This window comes from Budorcas taxicolor, chromosome 1, assembly GCF_023091745.1.
Source record: "Budorcas taxicolor isolate Tak-1 chromosome 1, Takin1.1, whole genome shotgun sequence".
In the NCBI taxonomy this organism is placed as follows: domain Eukaryota; kingdom Metazoa; phylum Chordata; class Mammalia; order Artiodactyla; family Bovidae; genus Budorcas; species Budorcas taxicolor.
This window is the reverse complement of record NC_068910.1, coordinates 8,493,348-8,510,586: the sequence shown is the minus strand read 5'-3', so window position 1 is coordinate 8,510,586 and position 17,239 is coordinate 8,493,348. Positions and strand designations below refer to the sequence as shown.

General features: G+C 52.6%; 1 protein-coding gene across 1 annotated transcript; it reads left to right on the top strand.

The window, feature by feature from the left end:
- The first annotated feature begins 4,557 nt into the window (after positions 1–4,557).
- CSPG5 (chondroitin sulfate proteoglycan 5) lies at positions 4,558–16,506 on the top strand. Its single transcript, XM_052648005.1, has 5 exons — positions 4,558–4,654; positions 5,331–6,441; positions 9,251–9,439; positions 11,353–11,428; positions 16,345–16,506. Exons 1-5 carry the CDS (start codon positions 4,558–4,560, stop codon positions 16,504–16,506), a joined length of 1,635 nt encoding a protein of 544 aa, XP_052503965.1.
- The last annotated feature ends 733 nt before the right edge of the window (positions 16,507–17,239 follow it).

Genomic DNA, 17,239 nt, shown 5'->3' with positions numbered 1-17,239 from the left:
GGTTGGTTGTCACTGACAGTGATGGCTCTCCCATGGCCATCCAAGTTGACCAGCATTCCTTGTTCCAGTTACCCTGCAGGAGCTGTGGGGTTCTCTAGCAGCGCTTAGGTTGCCTGCTGAGGTGGCAGGACTCTTCAGGCAAGTCTGGCTGCTCCACATCAGAGGCTGTGTTGGCATGTGCAGTGTGCCTTTCTCCCAACTGATGTGGCTTTGAGGTAATGAACTTCAGGGCCTTTACAATTTGATGGCAGCCCCACTTCCAAACAGGACGACCACCTCCAAGTTGTAATCTCTTTTTCTAAGATGATTGCACTTGTGCATTTCTAAGATGATTGCACTTGTGCAAATTGAGAATGCCGAGCTTCTGGTAGTGAGGAGGTGGTGGTCAGCACAAAGAACTCAGACCCCTGCCTTTTGGCTCTTTGCATCTTCCTGGTAATGGTGCAAGAAGGATCATTCCCAGCAGCTCATCACCAAAAACGTCACAGAGCTGACTACCTTGTAGCCCAGAACCAGGTGTGTCTACTCTTGAGCGCTGGAGAGTAGGCCATGCTAGATGTCCCTTTCTGGCTGATCCAGGACATGAGTCTGGACGGCAGTGTTATACCCTGTGAAGAGAACATAACATCGACTCTTTAAAAAAAAAAAAAAAAGCTTTTTTTTGTTTCCTTAAGTTTTGGCCATGCAGTGCAGCATGTGGGATCTTATTTCCCCAACCAGGGGTTGAACCTGCAACCCCTGCATTGGAAGCATGGAGTGTTAACTACTGGACCACCAGGGAAGACCCCATAGCATCAACTCTTAAAACACCCAGGGGGCCCGGGGGAGAGGCTGGGGTTCCATTCTGTCAAGTGAGGCCCTACCTCTGCATCCTGATTACTCTTCTGAAATTAAGAAGCAAGAATGAAAAGCCTCCATAATAAAATGGGAAGATTTGAAATCAAAATGTTAGTACAAGTCCTAATCTTAGCAGTTTATTAGCATGATCTCAGTGTCCCATTTGCAAGCATGTAAAGTGACCAGTACAACAGTAGTAGTATGGTTGTGAAGAGTAAGACTAATCAGAGCACTTGGAAAAGTAAAACCTCAGGAAAATGTTAATGGTTACTACTGAGGACTTAAAGCCAGGAACTGTGCCACTTCCTGTTCAGACTGAAATATGCCCTAGCCACAGCAACAGGAGCAGCTATGCCCTGAAGAGCAGCCCCCTGGCTTTGTCAGGGGCCTTCTATGCATAGAGTGGCAGGCTGTAGCCATGGCAGTGGGCCTCGTGCCTTCCTTGGTTCCGCCAAACCCAATGGGAACTTCAGAGGCATGCAGAAGCCATAGCCTCAAACATCCCTGATGCCCAAACCCAGGAGACTTGAATGTGGGGACATGGAGTGTAAGCTCTAGACAGTAGTCTATTTACCTTTCTTTCACTCTCCAATTTCTTTTTTTTTTTTTTAAACATTTATTTATTTGACTGCTTCAGGCCTTAGTTGCAGCATTCAAACACTTAGTTGTGGCATGTGGGATCTAGTTCCCTGACCAGGGATCAAACCCAGACCCCCAATATTGGGAGCCTGGAGTCTTAGCCCCTAGACCACGGGGAAGCCCCCACTCTCCAATTTCTACATATTCTCGCTTCTCTTTTTTAGCCTACCCTCACACTGTGCCCAGAAAAAAATAACCACATTCATATGACACTCTATGGGTTATTGGTCACTGCCTTGATGAGCTTCTGGCTTATGGAGGTTATCACCTAACCAGGTGTGCTATGCTTAGTTCTGAAATTGCTGGTGAGATCTGGAGAGGATCAGAATGAAACTGACAACAGTTGATTAAAAATCCCCAAATGAAGAAATTAGTAATAGAATGTTGATTCCAGAGAAGTGAGGAAGGTCACTGAGGAAGGAGATATTTCATATTTTATTTTATACCATATGCTTGTTTTACATAAATCAAAAATTGAATTTAAAAGGATATATTTAAGTGTTAACAGAATATATGACAGGAAATATAAACTGGGGTAGGTAGAGCTTTAACAGAGGGGTGTGGAAAGAGCCCCCACCCAGACCTTTCTTGTGAAAAACACAGGAGTAATTGTCATGCTCTAGGCACCAAAGGACCCATCTATGAGGCCTCCTTCCCACAGACTGGCCTCAGGAAGGAGGAGGTGGGCATGTCCACCAAGATCCTCCACCTTGACAACCCTACTCAAGACTCAAGGAGACACACAGAAAGCAACACACAAGGCCTTGAATGTAAGGCAAAAAAAAAAAAAAAAGATGCAGAGAAAAGCTACAGGAAAGAAGGGGTGGTGTTGGCAGGTCCATTAGTACCTTTCTGGCTACAGGCAAGTGCAAACCTCTGCCTGGCCCTCTGCTCAGAGAAAGTTGTATTTCAAACTGGTATATACTGTCCCCAGAGGCAATATGAAGCCATGAAAAGAGCTTTAGCACATCAGCCCCTTCTAGACCCACAGTTCTATGGTGGGACTAAGATGGTTGCCATCCGTTCATTTATGCCTCCTACCCTCCTTAAGCAGCTGCACCTGTTGCCCGTGCAAGTGTCTTGCAGTCTAGTAGGGAATTATTGGAGACAGACAATGAGATCAGGGCAAAGTGAGTGAGTGAAGTCGCTCAGTCATGTCCAACTCTTTGCGACCCCGTGGACTGTAGCCCACGAGGCTCCTCCATCCATGGGATTCTCCAGGCAAGAATACTGGAGTGGGTTGCCATTTCCTTCTCCAGGGATCTTCCCGACCCAGGGATCGAACCCAGGTCTCCCGCATTGCAGGCAGACGCCTTAACCTCTGAGCCACCAGGGAAGCCCCATCAGGGCAAAAGTATCTAACTACTGAGGTCAGACAGAAGGCTTCCTGGATGGGAAGGTTATGGGAACTGACCTTTCTGGATTAAAGGATTTGCCAGGTAGATGGTGAGAGGAGGGACCAACCAGGACGAGCAAGTAGATCTAGTTCCAGTGAAAGAAACAGGCTTTGAATCAAGGCAACCCCATCCAGAGACATGTACTAGTGACAGTTCTTGGTCAGTTATGTGGGTCCCAAGTGACAGAAATGGGAGTGTCTTAGAGTGCCCACATCTCTGGCAGTGACCTTGAATATCATCATTAGGGTTAATAGATCAAAAGGCAGACAGTCAGTTTGGTGGACAAAGTAGGTGACTAGGCTGCGATTCCTACCACCAAGCAGGGATCTGGAGATGAGTGGCTCTGTACCGCAGAGTGGGCTTAGGACAGGACCCACAGACTGTAACACCTGGCCTGGCATAGGCTGTTTCCCTAGACTCTGATCTAGTCTCTTAGGGATAGGTAGCTCAGCTGGTAAAGAATCTGCCTGCGATGCAGGAGACCCCTGTTCGATGATTTCTGAGTCGGGACGATCCCCTGGAGAAGGGATAGGCTACCCACTCCAGTCTTCCTGGGCTTCCCTGGTGGCTCATATAGTAAAGAATCCGCCTGCAATGCGGGCTCGATCCCTGGGTTGGGAAGATCCCCTAGAGGAGGACATGGCAAACCCACTACAGTATTCTTGCCCAAAGAATCTCCATGGAGAGGAGCCTGGCAGGCTACAGTCCACTGGGGTCGCAAAGAGTCGGACGCGACTGAGCGACGAAGCGCCGGGATTACCCACCAACCTGAGCTTTGGTGGCCCGGGAAGAATGGGGGGCGATGTATTTTGGAGAAGGACCAAGGAACCGGGATTACAGGCCGCACCCTAGGCTGCCTTGAGGAGGGAAATTCTTGCCCCCTGCCCCCAGGATGCGTTCTGGCGGGCCTGGCTGTGCGAGGTCTGGGGCTTTGGCTGCAGACGGATTAGGTCTGATCCGATTAGAGCCTGGGAGGTCCACTTCGCCCCCTTGCCTGGCACTGTCAGCGCCCTCCCCGCCCTCGTGGGGTCTCGGGGATCTCCTGGAGACCCTTCGCCCTGAGCACCGGGTTGGTGCAGAAATCCGAGAAGCTCCGTGTGCCCTGGGTTCGGCTCACTGGCACAGCGCGGGCTGGGGCTTCCGCCCCCTGCGGCCCTTCCGAGCCCCGCCCCGAGCCTGCGGGTGTCTGGGCGCCCCCCTCTGTGCTCGCCGCTTGGCGGGTGGGTTCCTCGCTGTTGGGGGGCCCGTGCCAGCCCCTCCACTGGGAGGGCGGGACCACGGCCCCGCCCCGCAGGTCTCCCGCCAGTGCACCTGGCGGCTAATGCCACGAGCGGCACTGTGCGCCTGTCCGCGCGATACCCCGCGTCCGTTTGTCTCCGCGTGCAGAGCCGGGGGTCTGTCTGTCCCCACCGCAGAAGGACTGAGCAGGGCCGGCGTCAGAGCTACGTGCGGCGGGGCGGGCGCGGCGGGCGGGGTGGGGGCGGCGCTGAACGCGGCAGCGGCGGCGCGGGAGGCGGGGAGGCGCGGCGCGCCGGGGACAGCGGCGGACGGCGGCGGCATGCGGCTTCTCCCTTTGCCCATCGTGGGCTGAGACGGCCGCAGCACGGGCGGGAGGCGCGGCGGCCGGTGAGCCGAGGGCGCAGCCAGCCGGGCAGACCGCGGACAGCGGTCGGGGGGCCGCGCCATGGGCCGAGCCGAGGGCGGGGGCCCGGGCCGGGGGCCACCGCCGCTGCTGCTGCTTCTGGGGGTTACGCTGGTGCTCGCTTCTGGGGCCGCGCCGGGTAGGTACAGACCGCTACCGGGACCCCAGCGGCTCTGGCGCCCCACCTTGGGCCAGGGTCCCGTTGGCTTCGGGTGCAAGAGGTGTCCGCGAGCTCTGCCAAGGGGGCGGGGCAGCGTCTTGCCTGCAGCTCGGGCGGGGGAAGGGGCGCACGAGGAGATGCGGGGACTTGCTGGAGGCGACTAGGCGGCCGCCACCCGAGTGTGGAGACAGAGGTGTTGGCTGGGGGTGGGCCTGTTGGGGCGGGGCCTGAGGGTGAGATTTCGGGGCGGGACCTGGAGGTGATGGCGGGGCAGGGGAATGCGAGTTCGGGGCGGAGCCCTAAGGGTGAGACTTTGGGGCGGGGCATGGTGTGTAATGGAGCCCCGAAGGTAAGACTTTGCCAGGAGCCAGAACTGAGGGCCGCCCGGGTTAGAGCGCGGGTGATGTCGGGGGCGGGGCCTTTCGCTTGGGGGCAGGGCCTAAGCGTGGAGAACGTTTGGTCGGATGTGTTCTCGGGCTTGTGGGGCGGGCTCGGGGCGGGGCGTAATGATGGGGCGTGGCCTTGGGAAAGCTTGGCGCTCAGGCTTAAGGTTGGCGGGGGTCTGAGAGAGCAGCCGCGGCGGGGGCGGGGCGCTGCCCCGGCTCTAACGCGCGCGCGGTCGCTGACGCCCCGCCCCTCTCCCTCCCTCCCACAGTGCCTGAGGCGGGCAGCGCCGTCGAGGCAGACACGCCTGTGAAGAGCGTCCCGGCGTGGGAGCCGCGTGCTAACTACACGCGGGAGAAGGCCGGCCCACCAGCAGCTGGGAAAGATGAGACTTCTCGGACTGCGCCCGGCGGAGAGCAGGCCTTGGTGGGCCCTGGGGTCGGGGCTGAGGAGGCGCTGGAGGCGTCGGCGGCGGTGACAGGCACAGCCTGGCTGGAGGCCGAGAGCCCAGGCCTGGGCGGAGTGACCGCAGAGGCGGGCAGCGGCGACACCCAGGCCCTTCCAGCCACGCTCCCGACTCCCGACGAGGCCCTTGGGCCGTCCTCGACGTCCGCAGCCACCTTCGAGGCTCCGGAGGCCAGTGAACCACCCTCCCCCACCCCTGGCGACAAGCCGAGCCCAGGCCCCGAACTCCCCAAGGAGAGCCCCATGGAGGTTTGGCTGAACCTGGGAGGCAGCACACCTGACCCTCACGGGCCGGAGCCCACGTACCCCTTTCAGGGCACACTGGAGCCCCACCCAGCATCGGATATAATTGACATCGACTACTTCGAAGGATTGGATGGTGAGGGCCGTGGCGCCCACCTGGGGAGCTTCCCTGGGTCGCCAGGTACCTCAGAGCACCACCCTGATCCCGGGGGAGAGACCCCTTCCTGGAGCCTGCTTGACTTATACGATGACTTCACTCCCTTTGATGAGTCTGATTTCTACCCTACTACATCCTTCTATGATGACTTGGATGAAGAGGAGGAAGAAGAGGTGGACAAGGATGCAGTGGGAGGCGGAGACTTGGAAGATGAAAATGACCTTCTAGTGCCCACTGAGAAGCCTGGTCTGGGGCCCGGGACAGGCCAGCCCACCAGTCGGTGGCACGCTGTCCCTCCACAGCATACTCTGGGCATGGTCCCGGGCAGCAGCATTGCCCTCAGGCCCCGCCCAGGAGAGCCAGGCAGGGACCTGGCCCCCAGCGAGAATGGCACCGTGTGCCGCAGTGGCTTTGTGAGACATAACGGCTCCTGCCGGTCAGTGTGCGACCTCTTCCCAAGTTACTGTCACAATGGCGGCCAGTGCTACCTGGTGGAGAACATTGGGGCCTTCTGCAGGTAAGGATGTGGCAGGCAGGTGTCCAGGGGTTTTGTCAAGAGAACTCCTGAAGGGGGCATGGGAGGGTGCCTCAGCAGAGAGGGGGATGTGACAGGTTCCCAGAACTTGTGTGTTTATGGGTCAAGAGATCGTCCCAGTAAATATTCTACAGACTAACAGCTTAAATGTACTTCCTGTGAGCTCATCACTTACTTCCTCAGAAGTAAGATTGTGCATTTCCTCTAAGTGTCGTGCTCTTTACCAAACCAGTAAACTGTAAAGGCAAAACGAAAGGACTTGGCCAAGGGTTTTGGAAAAGGCCTTTGCTGGCTTGAGGGCAAGTTCTTGTTGGCAAGTTCTAGCTAAATTTGCAGAAGGAGAAAGTCCATAGACGCCCTGGGAGAAGAGAGAACTGCTGACCACTCCCTCTGAGCCATGTGCGAGGCAGAAGAAGGGCTCTGTGACCCAGGGGGGCACGCACTTCAGGTGGCACGAATGAGGACCTTCTCACTGGATAAAGACCCAGAGAGCAGCCACTCAAACAGGTCAAGTCAAGCAGAGTGTCCTTCCTCACACAGCAGATGTTTGGCGTTTCTTAGTTCTGGGTAGTGACTTTGCTCCTTCTACCTTGGTTGTTGTCTTCCTGGAGATACTCAGTCTGACATGTTTTAAAGACCCAGAAAGTTTAGTGTCAGAGTAACGATCTTGTGTGCAGCCACCAGCCCATGCCTCATTAGTAATTAACCGCATATACCTGCCCTCACGGCAAGGTAGTTAACCTGCTGGAGAACTCACAGGCTTATTCTTATTCTGGATGAAGCACATGTCCAGGGCTGAGTGGTTTGCTTCTCTCCATCCTCTACAGGCCCTAGAAGTGGCAAGTAGACCTCAGATTCTTCTGGGACTTGTTTCCACCAGTCCTAAGAGTGAAACATTTCTGTAATCTGGGTATCTCTGTTTTTTTAAGTGCCATTCCCTATGTTTCTTTTTCTGGGGCTTTTTGGAGGTATATAAAGAATTCAGATTCTATAGGTCTTAATGTTCTGATAGAAGAATAATATAATGCATGCATGCTGTGCCTTTGTCATTAAAGCTTGAGTTTCCTTCCTATGAAGTTCTTTCCTATAAATGATTGTGTCATTAGGGTCACTAATATAAAACGTGTCCACACAGCTCTGATTGGAGCTGTCCAGCCATTGCCAAAAAGAAGAACTGTGATCAAGATATTATGGCAACAAGACCTTGCTGGTTGCTTAAGGGCTACCAGAAATACAGGGAAACCCTGATTTTGCTCCTCAGACTCTAGTTGTGGAGGGAGGACTATACTAATGATTTTAGCCTGGGAGCTATGGAATCTCTGTGCAAAATTAGTATCTTTCATCCTATTGGAGGCCTGGGTTTTCACCTTCGAAGTTAGCTCCCCATCAGAGTATTAAATTTGGAGGCCTCGTTGCCTCTGGAGCACTAGAACAGTTCCCAGAACCTCCTGGAGCTATCAAGGGACCCCCCAATAGTAAGCATGACCTCACTGAGTGGCGTGCCTAAACTGACCATGGATCCTCCAGTGGATCCTGCCTTAGGAGGACTTCTCACTAGTCTGCTCCAGCCCCCCTTGCACAGCTTCCATCCCAGGATCATCCACCCTGGGCTTCCCTACCAGAAATGCCTCCTCTGACGGGTAACCCAGGCCCAGCCCCAGCTTGGAAACTGTTTTACATTCCACTCACAGGAGGCTGCCGAGCCCTTGGTTGCAGACTGCAGCATGCTTTTGTCTGTGTCACCCGACCACTGCAGGGAAGCGAGCAGAGCTATGGCAGAACTTCTCCAGAGCACTGTGTTAGAGGGACCTTCTTTCCCCGCTGTCCTCCAACAGTCTCCCACGACTGCAGAGGGGCTGCTGGATAAGAGAATTCACTGCTCGCCACAGAGCCCCACCCTCTTCTAGGTGTGGAGTAGCTAATTCTCCCGGGTTTGATTTCCCCATTTCTGGACTCCTTTCTCCTCTGTCATTCACCCTGAGGTTCCTGTCCCTCCTTTGCCTGCCTCTGTATCCTTCCACATTTTTTCCTCTTTGAAGCAGCCTGGTTCCCATGGAAACAGCAATGTCATTGGAAGAGTTGGAGCCTGGGAATGTCCCCAAGGGCAGGAGAAAGTCACTCAACAAAAGGACTGAAACCCACCCAGAGGGTTGATTCTCCCTCTGCTTTCATGACAGTTCTCATGGTGACAGGACAGGAAGCTATAGGGGCGGCACTTGGGGGGCTGCTGAGATGGGGGAGAATGTACATCTATCTTTGTGCTTGTCCTTGTCTGTTGCTTCCTTATTTTCAGTGTCTGGTTAGCCCTGTGAACTAGATGGGACTGCAGTGCCCCAGGATAGGGCGGGTCCTACTACTTTGTGGAGGTAGTTCCTATTGATCTTGTTTTTCATCCTTTTTTTTTTTTTCTCCACCAGAGCCCAGGGCAGGGGCTTGGGGGTATTCTGGGGGAATCTTGTGATTGTTGTCATTGAAGTGGAAAACGGGGTTCCCTTCCCTCAGTCACTTCACAGGCCTGTGAATGGCCAGTGTGCTCAGTTTCTCAGCACCCCATTTACCTCATTTGTGTCAACCGCCCTTGATGTATTTGTGCCACACACTCTTCCTGGTGTGGTTGTAAAGATGAGGCAAGAATAGCAACCCTAAAGTCTGCACAGATGAGGACACCCCACTTCCTCTAGCTGCTCATAGGAGCAGGATGTTGACGTAAGCCCCGGGGTCAGGGGTCAGACGCTCGCTGCAGCCACGGCTGGCTGCCCGTCGCCTCAGCCTCACCCTGTCACCGCTGCAGGTGCAACACACAGGACTACATCTGGCACAAGGGGATGCGCTGCGAATCCATCATCACCGACTTCCAGGTGATGTGCGTGGCCGTCGGCTCGGCCGCCCTCGTGCTGCTCCTGCTCTTCATGATGACGGTGTTCTTCGCCAAGAAGCTCTACCTGCTCAAGACCGAGAACACCAAGCTGCGCAGGACCAAGTGAGTCTGTGACTGCCAGCCCCGCCCTGTGGGATCTAGGAATGTGGTCCTGAGAGTTTCTGGCATCTGCTGTCCATCCCTGCTTGCATTTTTCATACCAGAGATTCACCCAAGCTTACCCGATCCTACACAGAATGTGCTGGAATTGCAGCAGAGGTTAGGCCCTTGTGGCAGACTGCAGCTGTCCAGCACCATTCCACACACACACACTCGCCACCTTCTCTTAGAATGCTTAGGAAAGGCAACCAGAGTATAGCAGCTCCTGACTCTGGTCAAGTAACTGGTTAGGTACTATACTCAGCACCCCCACCCCGTCTGATTACACCTGCTTCCCAGGTCTTTGACAGCCAGAGGCCGGTATGAGGATTTCTCTCTCAAATCAGCATGAAGTGACTCCTCCAGCTCCCTCTATCTAGCTGCTCATAGGAGCAGGATGTTGACGTAAGCCCCTAGAGGATGTGCCATCCTCTTCAGTGAAAGGATTTAGCAGCTCATTGCTTTTCAAACTGGTCCACCCTGGTCCAGGCAGAAGAACAGAGAGTTCAAGGAAGTCCCCGTTCCCTCTCAGTAGGATGTGGGGAGTGCTAGGACCTCGGCCTCACTTCCTCCACTTGGATTTGAAGGGCCATATGTGCATGTGGAGTCTCATTTCAGCTCTTTTCCGGGCAGAGGAGTGAAACCTGTGCACAGGAGTGACACCCGTGCACCTGTGAGAACCAGCATGCGTTTGCCCTTGAAGCCCACGCCTTGAACACTTGGGTGTGACCTTACCCACCGTGAGACAGTCACTGTTACCACTTAGCAAAGTAAAGAACCTTCTGAAATGTCACAGGAGTCAGACAAGGAGGAGACTGGAGTTCAGCTTCCTCAGGACCCAAGAGGCAATTTATGCAGGACCGCCCCACCCCCCTTTCCCCCTGTTGTTTCCCCCCCAGTTAATTCCCTCCCCCTGACCCGAGACTCTCTCCAGAGAATGGGACTGAAGGACTTGCCCTGGGTCCTGGGAAAGGGACAAAACGCCATCTGTTGCTCCTTTGCTGGGTAAACTCGTGGGACGTGCAGATGCCAGCAGCTCTCTGCCGCCTTTCAGCTAACCGTCCTGGGGCTGCGAGGGCCTCTCCATTGTGCCTGTGCATTGAGGCAGGGCTGTATCTGTGCATGTGATCACAAGCCAAGGCCCTTGGCTCCTCACACCACCACTGAGGGGGTGGGGGGAGGGTCAGGGTGGGAATGGGCCCACCTACCAGGGCTGCTGCTGATGACCGGGGAGAGAAGGAACGCTGCCAGGGCAGTAGAGAAGCAGGAGCTGAGGCCCAGGGAAGGAGCCTCTTCTAGGTCTTCCTCCTGGAACCAGTTTGTGTTTTGCACAGAGCATGGCTCCCCCAGCCCTTCAGCTCAAATGCCACCTTCCTTATTTCCTCTGCACACCTCCTTTCTTTCCCAAGCCTGGTTGCCACTCTGCAAACGCTATTAATACATGTACCCAATGCACTACAGATACTGCTGTAGCGTATTGATTCTAAGATACCCATTTTTTCCCCACATATTAGCATATCTGAAATTGGATTGTGTCTTACACTCACTGGCATCTTATAATCACTGTTGGCCAGATGGCAGTCATGATGTAGTTGTAATTGTCTGGCAGGCACAAACGTGGTCATAGCTGTTCATATCATTGTCAGTTCTTTATCTAAAGTCAAAATGAGTGCCTTGAAGTGTGTAATGAAAACTCTAGGTGATAAGAAAGGATTGGACCATGGTTTAAATGACAGAAGGTTTTTCTTAGTGGTACAGAAAATAGGGGTACACCCATGACATTTGACGAAATACAGTGTTTGCCCTGTGAAGCTTCTATCAGATGTCGCTGTGATCGTTTCACTTACATTTTCCCTTCTCTCTTCTGTCCTAACCAGCAAATTCCGGACCCCATCTGAGCTCCACAATGATAACTTCTCCTTGTCCACCATTGCCGAGGGCTCTCACCCAAACGTAAGGAAACATTGCGACCCTCCGCGTTCCCCTCCCTCTCACTGCCTGTGCCTGGGCTCGCTATGAAATGCTATCTGTCAGTTAACTGGTCTTCGCATCTGCCCTTGTGCCTGTTCCCGCCCCTGCCCGCGTCTCTGGTTCACTTCAGCATATGGACCCACTGCTCAGAGCTCTGAGGGTCTGGATAGTGTGGCCTGTACGGTCCATGAGAGTGAGAAGAAGGGCGTGATGCCGTGTCACTTCCTGGACAGGCAAAGTAGCACAAAGTACAGAAGAACTGTTTCTGGGATGGCTCATGATTTTCAGCTTCATCTCAGCTTTAGAAGTCTGATTTTTGTCTTCTTTTCTACATTGAGAAGAAAGCCTCTGCTTTTCTTGCTAGGGACTTCCTCACTGGTCTTTGAAGCAGATGGTGCTTGTTCTTTGGGGTGAATGGGAAAACCTCTGGGATTGCCAGAAAATCAATCTCTTTGATACTGTTTTGAGAGCCCTAAAAATGAGCAGGCTTATATACACTGGTTATATACACCGAAAGAGGCCAATCTAGGATAGTTTTTTAAAGTTTTGATGTAAAGGGAAGCATAGAACACTGGCAGAACCAATAGTGTAGGGATAAATCTGTCCTTAACGAGGATGGGTTTATAAATGTAAGTTGAAACCCAATAAGAGGTCTCCCGATAGACCATTTCCTTTTTTTATAACTGGGGAAAGTGCATCCCCAGAAGGCAAAGGAGAAAATAATAGTCTATGAGGCTGTTCACCAAACCCCAGAAAAGAACAAGTTGACCTGCAGAAGGAGGAGAAAAGGAGTCAATTTAAATAAGAAATAAAAAAGGCCAATTTAAGCTAATTTTTAAAAGACTTTGCTATGAAGGATAGAGAAAAAACAGATATATTTTACGTGATATGTACCAAGATACTAAGTTTTAGATGAGCATAACTGTCAAGGGAACAAGATGTCCTATCACGTCTGAGATTGGTGACCACTCCAATCAACCCACAAGGATGTAGGATGTGCCTTGTCTTGGAACACCCCGTCCCAACATACCCAGCCCCTGGCAGTGATGTGCATGTAGTTGCCATTTATGAATTACTGGTGATCAGTGGCCTGCCATGGGGTCTCTCAGACCCACTGTCTGGTGTGCCATGTCATACATGAGGGACAGCAGGCCTGACGTGTACAGGAGTGCCTGCAATCAGGATGTTTATTAGCCACAGAGTGCAAGGGTCCTTGGCAAAGCTTCTGACTCAGGCATTTCTGGCAGCCTTGGTATGTCCACCTTTCCTCCTCACAAAGATGGAGGGGAAGGAAATAGCGTCTCTTGGAGGCCTTGGTTGCAGGAGCCAACAGAAAGGTCTCCAGTTCTTGCGGACCCAGCTTTGGGAAAGCAAGGCATTTATCCAGGAAAACTGCCACTGACCTTGAGTTCAGCATATGGCAGAGCAAAAACAGAGTGGAGCAGGTAGGTCAGCCGTGGTGGACTCTGCCTGAGAAGCGCCCTGGGGTTGTCTGGGGGGCACTCAGCTCTCTGGCTCCTCTGGGATCCTGCGGGCCATTTCCCTGGGCATCGTTCCCTCAGCTTCTGCCCCAGGGTACATCCTATCACCTCTGCCAAAGCCCTGAGCCTGTGGGGGGTGGCTCTCCTGTCCAGCAGCTGGATTTTCCACTTCACCTCTCATTCCCTCCACCTCACCCAGAAGTCAGACTTGGTCATAGTCAAGATCTTGTGCACTGACAGTGAAGACAGTTACCACCTTATGATGGAGTGGAGCCCTGGCCATTGCTTCAGCCACCGCAGTGACTGCTGACAAGCGCTGCTGGCAGCAAGATGAAAGTGAGAGAACCTCCAGATGAGCTGGGAGCCGAAACGGGGGCAGCTAGTCTCCCCATCCCTCTCCCTTCACCCCTCAAAAAAAAAAAAAAAGCCTTGTTGATTTTGGCATCTCCTAAAATTTTGTAGAGTTTTCTTTATCTTAGTAGAGGGGTTATTTCTTTTACATAAGTCAAGGAGATAGAATGGGTCCTTTTCCTACTCAGTTCCAGTAATCTCTATAAACCACTGTCTGAAAAGATTTCAAACAACAAAGTACCACTTTGGGTCTGGTTGGGAAAGGGTCCATGGCTGGTGTCTGTGTCGGGGCACGTCCCTCTCCCCTGCTACACTCATTACTCTGTGCTGCTCCTGGACTGGGCCCTCTGCAGTGACGTGGGACCCTGTGGCTGGTGAGCCAGCAGCTGAGTGTGTGAGGGTCTTGTGTCACTGAGCAGCCAGCCTCGGAAAGAAACTTCAGAAGGAAAAGGAAAAGCCTGTGGCTTTACAGCCCCTGTTATGAAAGTTTGCCCTTTTCCGGGAGGAATGACAAGTGTGTGGAAGGCTGGGCACCTCCCACTGCATGGCGTGAGCGACGTGAGCGAAGTGAGCGAAGTTGTCTGAGCACCAGAAGCCGCCCTGCCCATCTCCCAGCTGTGCTGTCAGCAGTGTCGTGGGGGGGACTTGGTCCTCCTGAGAGTGGATGGATCTTCCAGGAGGCCTCTTAGTGTTGCCCATCCTCACCCCACCCTGCCAGTTTAAATCTTTCCTACTTCCCAGTCTCTGTTTCCTCCATATATTTGGTAAAGCACTGGCTGCCCGCCCCCTTCTGATAGAGGCTTGTGTCTGAACAAGAAGACATCTAGGCCTGAACCCCTGGCGGAAGGATGCCCATATGGCTGGGACAGAAAGCTGGAAATAGTTCCCAGGGCTTAGGCCAGGGGGAGGTCCAGTTTCCTTACGATAAGGGACTTCCACCAAATCAAAGCCAGAGGCGCCTTCAGCTGGAGGGACTCAGCCACCCTAGGCCTAAGAGGATGGCGTTCCGGAGCAAACACGTGGATGAGAATCGCTCCATCCTGGTCTAGACATGCCCTCACCTGTTCTACCTACTGAAGGCACTTAGCTTGTCTCATACCATTGTCGGATGGATACCTGTGTTCCTGATCTGTAGGACTGACTTCTCCCACCCGTTGGCCTGGAAGACAGCTTTCTCCCCTGTCCAAGTCCTCAAGAGGCCAGGTTTAATTAGGTTCCCCACCTTCATGGCATCAGTTTTGACGCCCAGGTCTATACAACTCACTAAATTCACTTTTTCACTTTAGGAGAATATCCCTGTGCCCCTGTATGCCCCCAAGGAGAATGTGATGGGCCCAGGGTAGGGGTGGTTATCTTGAAAAACGTGAAAGTGAGTTCCAGTCTTGCCAGAGGAGAGGTGAGTGTAGGCCATCCTGTCTTGCTCCAAATTTTGCTGTGATCCCCAGTCCCTTCTCCTCAGGGTCTCAGGTGTTTATGTCCAGTGTCTTCCCCCACACCTCACATGACCTCTACCTCATCCTGCTTCCCTCTCCCCATAAAAAAAACCTGTGTGTGTGTGTGTGTGTGTGTACATAATACACTTAATATATCAGGTGCATCTTTCCATCTCAGCACATATACATTTATGCCACTGACCAGTTTTTTCTCAGCCTCTCCAAGCAGGGGTAGAAAATACCCACTGCCTGCAGGCACTGTGTACAGCGGCCTTGCCTGAAATCTGCCTCAACACAGAATGAAGTTCATTTTGCCTTGTGCCTGTCTCATACACACTGGAAGTGGGGAGCGTGTGTTCCGCTGTTGTCTGTAAATCACTCCTGAAGTCTTCGAAACTCTCAGATTGCTCTGTGCAAGCCGGCCTTCTGCGACAGTGCTCAGTGAGGCTGGAGTGGGGGCAGGTCATAGTGGTTTCTACACAGACAGTATACTGAACACCTGTAGCGCCTGATGCAAGCCTAGCGCCTTTCCCTACTTTCCAACTAGTCCCTCCCCTGACCTAGTGCCATTACAGGTCAGACTCAGGACCAGGCAGCATGGACTCAGGCTCACCGTTATGTAGAGAATGTCCTGGTCCTTAATCACCATGAGTACCTTGGCTTTCAGAAGTGACTAAAGCAAGAAAGGGCTGAGCTGGCTGGTCAGATAGGCACATTACCCTTCTTGCCCTCCATGAACCTGCCTGGGTGGCTACCCAGCCTCTTTGATCTGCAAAGATTCTGAGCACTTACAATAGCTATTTGGGGCTTCTGAGAAAGAACCGAGGCCCCCTGGGTAAAATCTGCTCAGGGACTCCTGAAGGAAGAGTAGTGGGAAGAAGGTGTCGCTGTAGGAGTTCTCTGAACGCAGAGCTGGAGGACTGTACCGGTGCGGGTTTCCTGGGAAGCATTAACAAGCTCAGCTAGGCTCAGGAGCTTCCTGGGGTTGCAGGCAACACAGAGAGGCAGGGAGGTGCAGGGACCCATCAGAGAGGGGCTGCAAACCAGCAGCACGGGGCTTAGACTGAGGGAGCACCATGTAAGTCGGCATCTGTGTGGTAGATAAAGTCTGATAGGCTCGCACATCTCCGGCCTCTAGTCAGAGAACATGAATTTGCTGTGGGGAGCGGGGCCCTGACTCTGCCGGAATCAGCTCTGCGCCTGACCACAGCCCTGTTTGCACACCAACAAGTCATGTTCCTGATCAAGACCTTTTGGCGAGAGCAGAACTCCTCAGGATGGAGGGCCATATGAAGAGGGGCCGGGCACAGCTCACCAGCAGGTGAGGCTTTAGAGGGACCAGGCCGAGTATTAAAAGGGACTGTTTCTCCCCAGTCTGGCTTCCATTACAGGTATTTGTAACGCAGTTACCCGTTGGGTTTTCATCCGTACATGGCCAGTGTTTTTTGAGGATGATGTTCCAAAAAAGTAGCTGCTAATGAGTCACTTTGGTTCATCCAAGCCTCAGCACTTTCTTCCTTTTCTCAGTTTTACTTTTTTTTTAAGTAAAATAGAAAAGTCTGAGATGTTACTTGATTCCTCCACCCATTGTCTCCTTCCCACTCTTGCCTCAGCTTTTATTTTTCTCTTCCAGGATGATTCTAGCGCTCCCCACAAAATCCAGGAAGCTCTCAAGTCCTGCCTGAAAGAGGAGGAGCCATTTAACATCCAGAACTCCATGTCGCCCAAACTCGAGGGTGGCAAAGGTGACCCGGCCGACCTGGAAGTGAACTGTCTTCAGAACAACTTAACCTGAAGCCGAGCAAGAGAGGAAATGGGGGGGCGGGGGGCGGGGGAAGAAGCATTATCTCCTCTTGTACAGATTCTATTTCTTGTAACCATTTGTTAAACTCCTTTCTTTTTCTGATCTCATGGCATGCCTTGGTGTATTTTGTACAGGAGGGAAAAAACACACCATAAGCAAAGAACCCGAAGAGAATTACAATGCGTTGGATTGTCTGTCTGTGCTGTCTGTACCTTGCTTCTGCTGCTGTGATTTCTAAACCTATGCTATTATTCAACTGACTTTTTTTTTGTACTTTGACCCACCTTTTTTTGAGATACCGGTTAAAAAAACAACAAAGTTCTTGAAATAAAACTTTTTAAAAAGCCATTTTCCCTGGTGTACCTATGTCTACTCCCTACCCTTTCTTGTCACTTTGAGTTGAATTCTTACCTTTAGCGAGGATGTGTGTTCGTACACGTTTCATATCCGAGAAATGGTCTATGTATTAGTCTGCTTGAGCTGCCATAACAATACTATACAGCCTGGGAGGCTTAACCAACAGACATCTATTTTCTGAACTTTCTGGAGGCTCGAAGTCCAAGATCACATTGACAGAGTTGATTTCCGGTGAGGCCTCTGTTTCAGGCTTGCAAATAGCCACCTCCTTGCTGTGTCACAATGGCCTTTTCTATGTGTGCATATGGAGGGAGAGAGCTCCCTGGTGTCCCTTCATCTTTTTATAAGGACACCAGTCCTATTGAAT

What these genes read in the sequence shown, in the direction of transcription:
- CSPG5 (XM_052648005.1), top strand. Translation starts at nt 4,558, where the DNA reads ATGGGCCGAGCCGAGGGCGGGGGCCCGGGCCGGGGGCCACCGCCGCTG. An exon ending in CGCTTCTGGGGCCGCGCCGG is followed by an intron (nt 4,655 to 5,330) that starts GTAGGTACAGAC and finishes TCCCTCCCACAG; the next exon opens with TGCCTGAGGCGGGCAGCGCC. An exon ending in AACATTGGGGCCTTCTGCAG is followed by an intron (nt 6,442 to 9,250) that starts GTAAGGATGTGG and finishes TCACCGCTGCAG; the next exon opens with GTGCAACACACAGGACTACA.